Below are 15,077 nucleotides of genomic sequence, written 5' to 3'. Positions count from 1 at the left end.
CCTGACTTCATTTTCCCACCAGTGGCTTATGCGTGGGGCCCTCAGGGACATTCCTGCTGGCTGCACGGCTGACCACCCCCGGGGACAGCTCTGCTCCACCTCTGGGCGGGGAAGGGGCAGGGCTGGTGCTTCATCTCAAGGAAGGGGGCCTGGGAACCGTGCCCGAATCCAGGCCTGCTGGCCAGACGCAGCCAGACAGAGGGATGCTGGCGTGACCCACGGCCAGGCGCTCCGAGGGAGAGGGTTGGGCTGGAGGACCTGCACCCACATTCCGACCAGATGGGCCAGGAGGGTGTGGCTCTGGCCTGAGGCCTGTGCCTGCGCCCCCCAGGGTTCTGACCCAGGAGAAGGAGCTGCTGGGCTGGGCTGGCCTCTCCTGCTTCGTAGAAATGGCCCCAGTTCTGCTCCCAGGTGTGGGATGTTCCCAGAGGGTGTCTTCGCCCTGGGAGCAGGGTGTGCATGGTCACTGGGAAGAAGAGCTGGACGGGTCAGGGAAGGTCCCCCACACCTCGCACTGCCAGGCACTCCGGTACCTGTGCTGACGTCCATTCCCAGTGGTGACCAGCTGTGTCCTCTGGGGGGACACGGACAGCTCCACCCTTGAATCCGGGCTTCTGGTGAAGCTGCCATGATCCAGGGCAGCCCCTGAAGGTCCAACCTGGTGGTCCCCGTGTTCCTGCTAGCCCAGATCTGTTGGGTCAGTGTGTCCTCACAGCCAGGTTTCTGGGGCTCTGCTGGGGCCCGTGTCCGGGTCCTGGTGAGACATGATCACGGAGCCAGGCCACACCCACATCCTTGCTGCCAACGCAGGAAACAGGCTTGAACTCAAGACTTGAGCTGACATCAAGAGTCGGACGCTTAACCAGCTGAGCCACCTGGGCGCCCAAGATTTACATATTTTTGCAAAACCGTAAACCTCTTTCCCTGTTCCAATCTCCAACATCACCAGATCTGTCTCCATCTAGAACCTTCTCTGGGGGTTGGTACCACCCCCACAGGGCATCCTGCAGCCGCCCTCCCTGGACCCTGGTTTCCCGCTGGTGACCGGAGCCCTGAGTCCCCACATGAGCACCTGGGGTTGCGTTTCTCACTGCCCGGCCCTCAGCAAGTGGGGCAGCGAGCCTGCCTCCTCCGCCCGGGCCAGCCAGCTCCTCACAGGACCTGCGGTGCTGCTTCTGGTTCTGCGGCAGGCCCAGCCTCCGCCCCGCCCCCCCAGGGCGCCCCCACCGCAGCCGTGGGACTGTGGGAGCCGCCCGGCCCACGGACCAGCCTGTGCACCCCGCAGCTGCGGGCACGCGACACACACAACACAGACACCGAGCAGCTCTTACGTCATGATGCTCAGAGGTGAGAAATCTACAGAAACACGGCAGAAGTATCTCTATAAAAGCACTCTTCACCTCCCCCTCCCCCGGACGCACAAGCCCGAGTGGCCCCCGGGGAGCCCGTGAACGGTGTCCGTCTGCCCACAGCAGGGCCGGCGCCCATATGTACAGCTGGGGGTGCTGGGACCTCTGTGACTGCCGGGAGCGGGTCAGGGGGCCACCAGGAGAGGCCACGGGCCTCCTGCCACAATTGCCGGGAACGGAGCCGCTGGGGAGGGGGGCACCCAGCCTGCTTGCCCACCCCTCGGCCACACTGACAGCCTCCAGTTGCCCTATGCTGACGAGAGCCAGTGGGCAGGCAGCCCGTCCCAGGGAAATCAGGGCCAGGGTGCTGTGGGGCCACCGGCCGGGTCTGTGCTGGGATGAACTGGGCCGCTTGGCTGGGAACGTCCACGCGGGGCCTCTGCCCGCCGCCTGTCCTGTCCTGCTGGCCGACCGAATCTCCAAAGCAACTGGCGTTAACTCTCAGTGAGGCGGGAGGGGCAGATGGAGCCGCACATGGGCCCCGCGGGGCGCGCCCCCTCCCGGTCCTCCGCAGCATCCCCGGCCTCGGGGGCGGGCAGGGGCTCGCTCGCGGAGTCCTGGCTCTTCTTCAGCCTGGTGGGGAAACACAAGGAGGGGCTCTCTGCAGCCTCACCAGCAGCCCCCGGACACTTCTGGCCGGCACCCAACTTGTCCGAGGACTCGCGGAATGGGTCCCCTGGGAACACGGCTGGACCTCATGTCCCTGCAGGCGCCACGGGGAGCTGAGAGCGATGTCCAGCCTGGCAGCGCCCTGTGTGACCACTGAGGCCCCAGGCTCGAGCAGTGGGGCTGGTGAGCCAGAAGCTGAGGACACCTAGTTTAAGTGCATTCCTGTGCATCAGCAATTTTGGAACAAAGCTTTGCAGAGAGCTTGACCGAGTCAGTTCTCACTCAGGCCTCTGACCTCCAGGATGGAAGCCAGTGCCCTAAACCAGTGCCCACACATTGTCCTGGTCACTGAGGCAGGACAGAGCTCAGAGCTGCCTCCTCCAGGAAGCCCTCCGTGCCTCACCTTGCCACTCCTCTCCTGGGCCCACTGTGCTGGGCTTCCTCCCTCCCCTGCAGCAGATGTGTTAGCGATCTGTGGCTTGTCGTGTCTTCCTGACCCACAGTCCCTGGCACTCAGTAAGGGTTTATGGAATGCATGAGGGGTAGCAGTTCATGCGACTCTGCAGGACCGCAAGTCATCGGCCCGTGTGGGCAGAGCACCGAGGGTCTCCCCAGGAGATTCTGGCAGTTAGACCCCCCATTTAGAACTGAAAGTTCCCAAGGAGCCCTCCCGCACAAGCCTGAGCTGGGGCCTCCCACCCTCTGCCCCCAGGGCTGCTGCCCCGAGGCCCCAGGAGGGTGGGAGTCCACTTCCCAGGCCCCCTGATGCCTCGTGGCTGCTGGGGCTCAGGACCTGTGTGGCCCAGAGAGCCTCAACCTCCTCCCTGCCCGCCGCTGCCCACCCCCAACACACTCACTTTTCTCTGTTAAAAATCACAAAGTCTTGCTGGATGGCATCAAGGCAGTCCTGAAGGTAGTCATTCTCCTATTAGTCAGAAAAACATACCGATGAGTGTAGTGGATGCTCTGAGGCTCCCTCGCATCCCCTCAGGGGGTTCCTGAGCTTGCCTCCCTCCCCACCTCTCCTCCTGTGGCCTGCACCTGGGGCTTTCTTTGGAGACCTGCTTTCGGGCTGCTGGAGGAACTGCCCGGGCAGCCAGAGCATGTGGGGCTTTGCATCTCCTGGGTGACCTTAGCCAGCGACCAAAGGATGCCCAGGTTGGAAGCTCCTGCCTCAGGGTGGGTGCTGACACGGAGACAGTGTCTGCAGGACGAAACTTGGCCAGAAACCACACCTGGCTTCACTCCCTCCCCTCCTTGCACCAAAGCCAAGGCTGTGGGAAGGAGGGAGCTGGACCCCAGAACCTGGGAGGTCCTCTGAGTGGACATGGGTGGGCACATTAGCCCCGCGATGTGCCCGCACCTTCCAGCCTGCAAGAGGCCCCCCTGCCACGGGAGGAGAGCAGCACCTCTCCAAGGCTCCTGCAAGTGGCACAGAGCAGCTCCCCCAGATCTGCTTCCACCTACCCTCCTGGCCTCTGAACAGTCCTGGTCACCAGCAGCACGGCCAGTGTGGGACCTGCTAAGGTCATAGAGGCGCTCCCTGCTGCGGGAGGACAGCCTGGGTGAGCACCCGAGGGCTGTGGGAGGGCGGGGTGTGGGCTATGCGGTTGCATGAGGCATCCTCTCATGATCGGGGAGCTCATTCCCTGGCAAGACCCCTAGAGTGGGGTCTAATAAGCTGCAGGGAGGCTCCTGGAAACTTGGAAGACATGATGGCCTAGAAGATTCCAGAACAGCCTGGGGCCAATGCTGAGGGGAGCTCAGTCTCAAGAGAAGTGGGCAGCTAGAATGGGTCGACAGACTCAAAAGAGTCAAGAACCAAGGACCCTTCAGATGACCATGTTCTCCTGGAGGCCCCAAAGGACATTCCTTTCAGCAAGGTGCTAAGGAATGAGCTGGTGAGGGTCACGGCACCATGGGGCAGCTCAGCGCTGCCTGTTTTCTAGAAACCATGGTGATGATGGCATGTGGGAACGGCAGAAGCCTGGACCTAACTTAGCCGGACCTAACCAGGTGGGAGTAACCAGGGTCACGGCAGTGGGTTTGCAGTGACAAGCAGGTCACCTCCAGCCCCAGGATCTAGTGATGTCCGACGGGTCACAGACTGCCCCTGGGGGTCGGAGAGGTGGACAGCGAGTGCTCAGACACGCGCATGCGCACGCACGCGCTCGCACATAGGCAGTGAGATCAAGGGTACGAGAGCAGAAGGCTGTCATCAGCCACCTTGATGGGAAATCACAGTCATTTCCCGAGCGTACCCCTGAGCACACCTGGGGAAGGGGGAACGCCGGCCTTCGGAGGTCGGTTGGATGCAGGGTCTGCTGGGACACCTGGCCACGCCCACCTCACCGGGGCGGCGACCCCAGCCCCACCGCGTGGCTATCGCCCCGCCGCCAGCCGCCGAAGGCACGAACACGGTGCACTCATGGCATCTGGCAGAGCCTCGCGGCCGTGGGGAGCAGCTTCTGTGGTGGAAGAGAAGGTCCTGCTCCCTGACCCAACAAAGCAGCCTGGTCCTGATAAATCACAAGCCCGCGTCTGCGGAGGAACGGCAGTCCACGACTTCAAGTCTGCACCTTTGCCTTCGAACGTTCAGGGCACAGGGACGCCGCTCCCTGTTCTCTTCCCGCCCCCTTGGCAGGCCCGGCCCCTGGCTTGTGGCAGACGGCGGGGGCCACAGCACACGTAAGCCCGCGGCCGCTCCAGGCGCAGCGGCTGAGCCGGAGGCAGGGTCCTTTTGCCGCACCGGTTACGCATAGCTCTGGGGTGTGGCTCGCGGCCTCCAGGTGGACGGAGGCGTCCTCTCTGTGCCCCCCACAGGAAGGACGAGGACCGGACTGCAGTCACCCAAGGTGGACCGTGGCACTTCCGTGGTCTTGGCCCAAGGCCGGCTTACCCTCCCGGTCCCTGTCACGATGGAGCCAGAAAGAGCCTCGCTCGTCTGACGTTCGCGGTCCTGCGCCATGCTGGTGGTGATGGTAACTAGATGGGGGCGCAGGAGGCGGCACGTCCTCCAGATGTCCTTGTCCACACGCGGCCACGGTGGGGGGATCAGGTGAACTGTGCCTGGCCCTGAGTGGGCTCCGGGCGCCCCCAGCCCGAAGCTCCTCACACCGGTGGTCAGCGCCCACTGAAGACTGGAGGCCAGCACTCGGCGTGTGCAACTCTGTCCTCCACAGTCACTGCCCTGCCACCTTGGCCTCCCGAGAGGAGCCACCACCCTGGCCGGGTGACCGGCTCCACCATCAGGGACAGGGCTCCTGCTGATAATAAATGGACGAGTGCACACACTCCCGCCTGAGAAACGATGCGCCCAGGGCTCTGAGCTCTCGGGCGAGGGTCCGCGTCACGCCAGGAGGGGAGCGACTGACACACAGAGGAGCAGGTGCGGGTGGGGAGGTACATGAAGGGACACGGAGGGCGGGAGCGGCCAGGGCTGTGGTCCGTCCTGCTAACCGTGCTCATGTTGGTTTTCCCAGGAAGCCTGAGGCTGGTTCCAGAACTATCCAGGGCACGGTGGGAGCGGGTGGTACCGAGGTGGGCCGCACACACCACGGGGTGCACAGAGCACCCCCTTCCATGGCTGCGTCGCGTGCGTCGGCAGGAAGCCTTGTGCTGTGTCTGTGCGTCCGTCCTGCTCTGGGCGCTCTCCTTCCAACGCCCACACTTGCGCCATTCGGCCCTCGGCCAACACACACACGGTCGGAAGGCCGCAGAAACGCATGTCCCTCCTGCCCCGTAGCTGATGGCCATGGGGGCTGGGAGATGAAAGCCAGCATCCTCGAAGTGTGGCCGACACACCAGGGTCCCTGGAGGGTCAGGCTGAAGCCGCTGTCCACGGGACTTTGACATCCACCCCCCGGAGCGTATTTCCTGAATAAACCCTTCGGATGAATCCCTGTCTCCAGGCAGACGTCTGTGGGGCCTTAATGAGCACTGATACCCCAGCTGTGACCACGGAGCGGACCCCAGCTGTCGCCCGCGGAGCCTGCGGCCAGGCTCCACTTCTAGCCAAAAACAGACCCGGGAAGCAGCTCAGATACACTTCCCAAACCTCCTGCAATTCACCGAAAACGCAAGGGACCCAAAGCAGCCGAGCGATCTTGAAAGAGAACAAAGCGCAGGACTCATAGTTCCTGATCTCGAAGCGTACTACAAAGTTACAGTCATCAGGACAGTGCGGGGCTGGCACGAGGAAGACGGACAGATCAATGGGGTAGGATCGCAAGTCCATAAATAAGCCCTTACTTTTGGCGGATTAATGTTTGAAAAGGATGCCAAGCCGTTCAATGGGAAAAGAAAGGTCTTTGCAACAAACAGCGCTTGAACGAGTGCATCCACGTGCAAAATTTCGACCCTGGACCCCAACCTGACGCTATCCGTAAAAATGAACCAAAGCGGACCCCAGAGGTGAAACTACACAACATTTAGAAGAAAAGGCAGAAGTGAATCTTCGTGGCCTTCGGTCAGGCAGCGGTCTCTTAGGTAAGACGCCAGAAGCAGGAACGAGAGAGCAGAAGTGGACACTCCGCGCTTCACCAAAGTCCAACGCCTCCGCGAACGACACCTCCCGCAAAGAGAAAACCCACAGAACAGAATGCTTGCAGCCCCTCTGATAAGGCCCTTGCCTCAGGACACGCACACGACTCTTAGCAATCCCCGCAGGACCAAGGAGCGTGGCTCGCCTGCTTCCGCGGAGGGGCTCACAGTGCTCACCCCACAGCCACAGCAAAACAGCCCACCTGGAAATGGGCGGGGCCACACCTGCAATTCCAGCTCCGCACACCAGGGGCCGCCACCAGCTGCCGGGCCCCACTGCTCCCCAGGATCCAGGCACCCCAGGGATGCCCGCAAACCTGCAGCCCTGCAGGGGGCGACACCCACCTCCCGCCTGACCCTGTGCCGGGGAGCAGGTGTGAGGAGGTGACACTGGGCTGGGGGCCTCCGCCGGCTCAGACGGGTCCAGGGGTGGAAGGGGGCCACCAGTGGCTTACAGGGTCACCACTGTGACCCCTGCCATCCACACCTGTACCTCCAGGTGCTTCTGAGTACCAGCTGTTCCCGGGGGACAGGTGCAGGGTTGATCCCATGCCCACAGCCTGAGCTCCCCAGGAGCGCCCCCACCCTCCTGGGGCAGGAGAGGGGTTGCTGTGGGTTACACTGTGTCCCTCCCAGAGTGACATCCTACCCTGCAGCTCCCTGGAATGTGACAGAGTCAGGTTAGGAGAGGGTCATCTGGGGTTAGGGTGTCCCTGTAAGAGGAGACACACACAGGGAGAGTGTGGGAGACCCGGGAGCAGAGCTGGGCATGATGCGTCCCTAGCCCGAGCACCACAGCCAGGAACGGGAGGGATGTCACCTGCGTAGGAGAAGGACGAGCGGGGCTCAGGTCGGGGGGGGCCCTCAGATCAGGGTAAGGCAGGGAGGACCCCGCACCAGGCCCGTCACTCACCGACTGCGAGCTGTCCCTGCTGCTGTCCCGGGACCTATTCTTGGCCAGCCGCTTCTTCTTCTTGTGCAAAGGCCTGGACTCCAGGATCATCTCCTCCAGCTCGAAGGTGGGGTCGCAGTGAAGGCGGCCTTTCTGTGGGGGGACAGGAAGCTCAGCCCTGCCTGCCGGTGGGCCCACACCTGCCCGGAGCCGCTGCCCATCGCCTGCCAGGCTTACATTGGGCACGAAGCCCGGCGCCACCTTCTTCTCACTCAGGTCCTGCCACAGCACGCCGGCCAGTGACGGGGCTGCCTGCATGTCCTGCAGGCTGGACACTCGGTGCTTGGGGTCCACAGTGAGGAGCTGGAACAGGGCCCACGTCAGATGGTGCCCAGGCCCAGCACGATCCTGGTGCACAGAGCTGACCGCCTGACCTGGGGCCAGGGTACCCCACGGAGGCCTCACTACAAGGATCTCAAGGGTCAGGCAAGGAAAGGGGGCACCTACCTCGGGTCAGTGCAGTAATGTGGCCAAGGGGACAACCTGGCCAAGCCCCTGGAACCCAAGGCCAGCAGAGGCCAGCAGAGGGCATGTGGGGTACCCAGGGACATTCTACTGCGATTCACCAGCAGGCGGCAGCCTCAGCCTGGCTAGCTGCAGGGAGGGCCACAAGGTCCTGGGCACAGCCCCTAGGGAGCCCCAGGGCGCCCTGTGTGACCAGGTCACGGAGGCTGGGTGTCCCCCCATATGCTGTCCTTCCTCTTAGAGAAAAGGAGGTAGACCTATCTGAGGCTTCCCCAAGGCGTGAGGCTTCGCGCATGAATGGTCCCCGCTCCCTGTTTGGGTCTCTGGGGGCCAAGGCCTCACTGCGGGAACCACCTGGGCAGGTGTGGGCAGAACTGTCAGCAGAGACTGGGTGGAGAGCCCCCTGGGGCCCGGGAGAGGCCTCCGGCTGCTCAGCTATCATTCCAGGGGCGAAGGTCTCCGGCAGGGGTGAGGGCACGTGGAGGAGGGCCCTGTGGGCCAGGAGCCGAGAGCCGGCTGAGCCTTGTGTGTCCAGCAGGCTCTCCCACGCCCGGTCCTGAGCCCGGAGGCACCGGTGTGCTCCAAGTGGGGCTCCCTGAGTGGAGAGCGGTGGGGCCAGCCCAGACCTGCACCCCGGATGGAGACACTCTGATAGCAACACCTGGCCCGGTCCCTGCCAGGCTGCAGTCCCCTGGGCTGCCGCAGCCGCACGCTCAGGCCTTGGGAGGTGCAGGGGGCTCTGGGGTCTTCTCTGGGTGCTCCTGGAGCTGCGGCCAGCTCATCTCTGACAGAAGGACGGGGTAGAGGAGGCCGGAGCACGGCGTGGGTCCGGCTCCCAGCCCACACGTGCCCTCCCCCCAGCACGCCTGACACGGTGACATGTGCCTCAGTCTGGGCATCTGTGAAATGGGGTGATCATCGTGGGGATTAGGTGAGCCAACAGGCACGTGGGCTTCAGCTCACAACCAGTGCTCGGCAAAGAGCCTGTGGCCAGACGGGCCGTGGGCCTGGGGCGGGGGGCGGGCGCGGCCTTCCTCCGACGGGAGAGGCTCACCTTCCGCAGCAGGCCTACCATCCCCTTGGACCAGGTGGGCACGTACTGCACGCTCGCTGTGCTGAACAGCTGCACCAGGGACTCCACGGCGTTGCTGGAGTGGATGTCGTAGGGCCTCTGGGGGGGGAGGCAGCGCTACACCAGGTGCCCACCCCCACGCCCAGAGGCACCTGCGGCGGCGCCCACCCCCAGCGCAGGCACAGCTCCCAGGGGGAGCCCGGGGCCAGGAAGGAAGCACGTCACCCCCGAGAAGGCCTGGGCCTGGGTGGGTGGGCCCTGAGGCCAGGAGGGGCCGGCGGCGTGGCTCAGGGTGCAGGGTCTCGGAGGCCCCATGAGGGGGTGGCCACCAGGATGACCCCCACAGGAAAGTGCCAAGAAGGCCGACCTGCTGACAGGTCTCTGACCTGCCCACGGCCCCAGGGGACCCTCGGGGGCTTCCACTCCTGCACCTGCTCAGACAGTCTCTCTCCATGGAGACGCTCCACTGAAAGCGTACATCCACGGAGCGGGCGGCTGTCCCTGAGCACCCATGGAGGGGGCAGCCTCATCCTTCCCTGGGCACTCGGGCCACCGCTGGGGGACACAGCCAGCTCAGGGTCCGGGGCCAGCTCCTTACCCATCCACGTAGCAGCTCGTAGGCCAGGACCCCCACTGACCACCAGTCCACCTCGAAGGAATAGCCGCTCCCACCACTGACGAAAGACTGGAAGATCTCCGGAGCTTTCCAGGAACGGAGAGGTAGCTGAGTATCCCGGACCCACAGGCCCCAGGCCCCCTCCTCCACTAACTGCCTGGGGGCCCCTCCTCCCCCTGGTGTGGGCTGTGGGATCAAACCAGCTGTGCTTAGCAGCCCCCCCCTGTCCCACACCGTCCTGTGCCTTCAGGGGGGTGACCTGAGCCCCCCTCCCCACCGGCCTGGGTCGGACACAGCACGCCCAGCAGTGGGCCCGTGGCCTCGGCTCACCCATGTACGGCTTGGTCCCAGCTAGTGCGGTGGCCCGCTCCCCGTCCTTTATGATGGTGGCGATGTTGAAGTCGGTCAGATGCGCATGCCCTGTGAGCAGAGAAGACAATGCAAGTGTCCCAAGGGCTGGAGACGCATCCCATGGGCGAGGCGCACGCCCCCACGTCCAGCCTCACACAGCCTTGGCTCACCTTGCTCATCCAGCAGGATGTTGTCGGGTTTGACGTCCCTGTTGAGGGAGCAGGAAATGGGGAGATGGTCCAGGAGCCCCGTTCATGCCTTGCAGTCCCTGGCAGGGTGGGGCGTTCCCTCAAGGGCCCCTCCCCACTCAAGGCAGAGGCCCCAGAGACCCAAGTGGGCCTTAAGAAGTTGCCACCTGGCAACATTCTGACGGAGCCAGGTTAAACTAGCTATCCTGGTCCTGGGGCTGGGGATGCCTCCAGCCCCCCACCTGCTGAGGCCAGACAGACCCGGGAGAATGCACTGGGACACAGGGGTGCTGGAGCCTCCGAGGACAGATGCAGAGCCCCCTCACCCGCACCCCCAGGCTGGCCCCTCTCCCAGAGCCCTGGGGCTGCACCGAATTGATGATCTGGGTCTCTGCCTTCCAGCAGCTGGCCTCAGGCCTCACCTTGCCTGACTTCCAGGTGCTCAGTCAATGTTTCGTGCCTGAATCGTAACCAGATAACAGAATCCCCCAGGGCAGAGACGCAGAGATCCCACCCATCCAACTTGATAATACACCACATGCATTTGCTTGTTTTGTTCTCGGGTACAGCTTTATCTTCCTAACTTGCTTTCAGCTAATGTTAAAATTCGTTTCAGTCCCCAGGGGCATGGCAGATGAGCAAATGGCCTCTGCTAGGTGGTGGCCGGGATCCCACAACTGGACAGACCGGATGAAGGGGACCCCCATCCTGGCTAGCCGGGGGCTGCTCGCACAAGGCCCACCCCCAGGGGCTGGCCTTGGAGCCAGGCGCGGATGGGCCCAGGTGCTACACCTGAGGGCAGGTCTGCAGGCCAGGGGGTGGGCAGCCCATGCAGGAGCCTGTCCAAGTTCTGCAGGTGGACTGGCCTAGGCAGGCGGCCCAGCCGTCCGGTGTGCACACACCTGTGGATAATGTGCTGGCTGCGCAGGTAGTCCAGGGCCAGCGCCATCTCACAGATGTATAGCTTCACCGTGTCCTCGGAGAACTGGACGTTCTGCTGCAGGTGGTAGCGCAGGTCCCCGCCCAGGAGCAGGTCCACCACCATGAACATGTCCTCTTCGTCCTGGAAGGAGTACCTGAGGGCACCGGGGGAGAACGTGGCACACGCATGACAGGGGAACCGAGGCCACAGCTCCTGCCACACCTGACGAACCATCTAAGGGCTTGGGTACCCCCACCTCCCGCGGGCACTCCCCAGGAGCAAGGCCCTGCCCAAGGCACTGACTCTGCCCGTGCTCAGGAGCTGCTCCGAGCCAGGGCCCTCAGGAAGGACAGAGCAGCCGGTCCTGATGGGAGGCAGCCCAGTGGGGGATAGAGATGCTGGGAGTGACCAGTGGAGAGAACACAGCATCATTTTTGGCCATTTCCCTGCTGCTCCTCTTCTCTAAAAAGGGGATAAAAACATCTGCCTTGGAGGGTTGTTAAGGAATGGAGACCACAAGGCAAAATGCTCAGGCAGTGCTGCACAAGGGGCCAGCTTCTAACAATGGTGGTGATGGTGATGGTGATGATGGTTATGACGATGGTGGTGATGAGGATGGAGGTGATGGTGATGATGGTGATGATGGTGGTGATGGTGGTGATGATGATGGTGATGGTGGTGAAGGTGATGGTGATGATGGTGATGGTGATGATGGTGATGGTGATGGTGGTTATGATGATGGTGATGGTGATGATTGGTGGTGATGGAGGTGATGGTGATGATGGTGATGGTGATGATGGTGATGGTGATGATGGAGGTGATGGTGATGATGGTGATGATGGTGATGGTGATGATGGTGGTGATGAGGATGGAGGTGATGGTGATGATGGTGATGATGGTGGTTATGATGATGGTGATGGTGATGATTGGTGATGATGGAGGTGATGGTGATGATGGTGGTGATGGTGATGGTGATAATGATGGTGATGGTGGTGATGAGGATGGAGGTGATGGTGATGATGGCGATGATGGTGATGGTGATGATGGTGATGGTGATGATGGTGGTGATGGTGATAATGATGATGGTGATGGTGATGATCGTGATGGTGATGGTGATGGTGTTGATGATGGTGATGGTGATGATTGGTGGTGATGGAGGTGATGGTGATGATGGTGGTGATGGTGATGGTGGTGATGATGGTGGTGATGGTGATGATGGAGGTGATGGTGATGATGGTGGTGATGATGGAGGTGATGGTGATGATGGTGGTGATGGTGATGGTGGTGATGGTGATGGTGATAATGATGATGGTGATGGTGATGATGGTGATGGTGGTGATGGTGATGATGATGATGGAGGTGATGGTGATGATTGGTGGTGATGGAGGTGATGATGATGGTGATGATGATGGCAATAACAAAACAACAGTTTAAGGATCTCCTTCCACTTTGTAATTTCTTTTGTGAGCTCTCAGAGGGAACTCTTATTGTTAAGCAACTGGCTCTTTCAGAATGACGTTACAAAGAATTGACTTTTTTATGTGCTATTCCTCTGCCTGCCCACCAGAAGCCACCCTGCCCTCATCTCAGGGACAGGTGGCCTGGGGAGGGGGATATGGGACCAGAGAGCAAAGGGACTTGGAATGCCAGGCTCCAGGACAGGTCATGAGTCCTGGGGAGCAGTGGACGAGAGCAGATGGCCTCCCACAACGGAAGGTGAAGCTGCAGCGGCCCTGTGCTACCCGGCCCTGGGATGGTGGGAGGCAGGCCAGCCTGTGCAGATGGGGTCCTGGCTGCAGCAGGGCGGGAGGGGAGGAGTAACTGTAACGATGGCTCCCATCCTGCCTCACCTGGGTGGAGCACTTTGCCTGTATAGATGCACCTCCTGTTCTGCACTGGGGACCACTCTGACCTCTCTTCCACTGAAGAGGTGACTGCGGCAGGGTGGACAAGTTCAACCCAGGAGCCCATGTCCTGGCCACTAGGCACCCTGCCTCCCCAAGAGAGGCCCAGACGGCCTGGGAGGGAGCTAAAGCCCCCATGTTGGGAAATCCCAGGTCTTCCTTCTTGACAAGCCTCCATGCCGTGTCATGGTTGAGGGTCAACCACAGATAGCAACCCATTCCTGTGAGGCTGCAAGCAGGTCGTTTACACCGCACTGAACTACCACCCTAGCGGAGCAGTCACCACCTTTGAGGACGAGGGCTCTGACCCTCCCTGGCCATCAGGCAGAGAGGGCAGGTTTAAGGGGTGCTTGGATGCCTCCAGCTTTAGAAACACTGTCCCAGGATGCTGAAAACGCCACCATGGAGCACAATGACGCGGTGTGGCCCTGCTCACCTGTGCTCGCACAGAGACTAGACAATCGTAGGGCTGTGGAGCCACAGCAAGGGGAGTCAGGGGCCGCATCCGGGGGTGAGGAGCCGGAGGAGGCCTGGGCAGCCCCGGGCCCCACTGCCCTGCAGGCCTGGCTCAGCACCGGGGCAAGGCCACGCCCCCTGTGGCACAGCCAGCTCCTCCTCCTGTATTACAACCAGGCAGGACCCCGGGTTCTGACTCGCGGAGCTGGCTGCGGCCTCCTGGTCACATTGAAGGACCTCCTGCACCTGTGGTCGCCCCAGGGGAATAACCAAAGGGGGGTCTTCAGCCCTGAGTGTGTCCCCTGGAGGAGCTAGCACCAGGTCGCTCTCAACAATGCCCTGTCCCACTTTTCTGTCCCCAGATGCTGGTGGGGCTGCCTCTCCCTCCACGTTCGGCTGACGGACCCCCGCTCATACTGGGGGGATGTTTCAATCGTCCCGAGGCGGCACTACCAGGACCAGAACCCATTCACTGCACGCCTTCCCAGCTGCTTGAGCTCCTATGCCCACAAGGGCCCTTGGGAATGCCGCCCAGTCAGTAAGCCCATCAGGGAGCACAGACCCCAGGATGGGGGCTGTCCGGGAGGATTCAGTGAGGACCTCGTGTTGGGGAGGACCCTCGTGCAGCAGGACTCCCACGTAGGAAAGAGGCAGTGATTTCACTGCAGTAAAGGGCTCCTTCCCCTCCAGGAGCTGGTCTCGTGCCCATTTTATGGAAGAACTCAGGCGCCCAGTACTCTCCCCACTGGCTTTAGTGGCAGAAACTCCTTGGGCCACAGGCCTCTTTGTGGGAAAACCTGGCCCTTCCGTGGGTGGGGAGACCTGCGTTGACATGGTGCGCCCTGCACACCTGGACAGCTCTGGCCCCGGGGAACCAGAAGCTGAGTGGTTTGAGAGTCAGGGTGTCCCCAAGGCAAGGGAGGAGGGAGCACCGGGGAAGGGCCCTGGGGCAGGGGAGGGTGGTGGCAGGTCACCCACCACAGGTTCACCAGGAAGACGTGTTCGATCTCCTGCAGGATCTCCAGCTCCCGGAACACGTTGCGCACCTCATCCCGCTCGATGCACTGCTGCTTGTTCATGTACTTCATGGCGTACATCTTCTCTGTGTCCCGCTTCTGCACGATGCACACCTGGAGGGCAGACGGAATGTCCACGTCGATGCCACCACCCTCACCCCCCCACCCTGCCCGCTGTAGACGCGACCCGGAAACGACCGGATGTCTTTGGTGGGGCAGGACCCAGCCAAGAGTACAGCGCTGGGGCCCCGGCCCTTCCCCAGCGGTGATCTGGCACCCCTTCCCGGGGCTCGGAGAAGCCGCTGACTTGGCAGGCTGTGGGGGGAGGTTGAGGAAGACCCCCTCAGCCAGAGTCCTGCACCGGGAAGGCCCCATGTGCAAGAGCTGCTGTCCTCATCAACCCTCGGCCACCATCGCCATCGCAACAGGGACCCTCCTGTGACGACAGGGGAGTCCTTGCATGGCTCTTAAATGCCAACCCCCTGGGGCACTGAACGGCAAAGTCAGTTAGCTCTGTTGATGGCGCTTACACGTTCGGGACGGAGAGACACAAGAAGCACCCAGACTTGGCTGGG

General features: G+C 62.2%; 1 protein-coding gene across 1 annotated transcript; it reads right to left on the bottom strand.

Moving 5' to 3' along the window:
* Window positions 1-1,322: 1,322 nt before the first annotated feature.
* On the bottom strand, window positions 1,323-14,637 carry STK32C (serine/threonine kinase 32C). Its single transcript, XM_081823284.1, has 10 exons — window positions 14,465-14,637; window positions 11,107-11,280; window positions 10,187-10,224; window positions 9,996-10,085; window positions 9,648-9,751; window positions 9,032-9,148; window positions 7,690-7,815; window positions 7,474-7,605; window positions 2,876-2,943; window positions 1,323-1,982 (listed from the first exon to the last, which is right to left on the bottom strand). Exons 1-10 carry the CDS (start codon window positions 14,581-14,583, stop codon window positions 1,844-1,846), a joined length of 1,107 nt encoding a protein of 368 aa, XP_081679410.1. The 5' UTR covers window positions 14,584-14,637; the 3' UTR covers window positions 1,323-1,843.
* Window positions 14,638-15,077: the final 440 nt, after the last annotated feature.

Source organism: Leptonychotes weddellii, chromosome 6, assembly GCF_054177405.1.
Source record: "Leptonychotes weddellii isolate Sample4059 chromosome 6, ASM5417740v2, whole genome shotgun sequence".
Lineage (NCBI taxonomy): Eukaryota > Metazoa > Chordata > Mammalia > Carnivora > Phocidae > Leptonychotes > Leptonychotes weddellii.
This window is presented reverse-complemented; position numbering and strand designations above follow the sequence as displayed.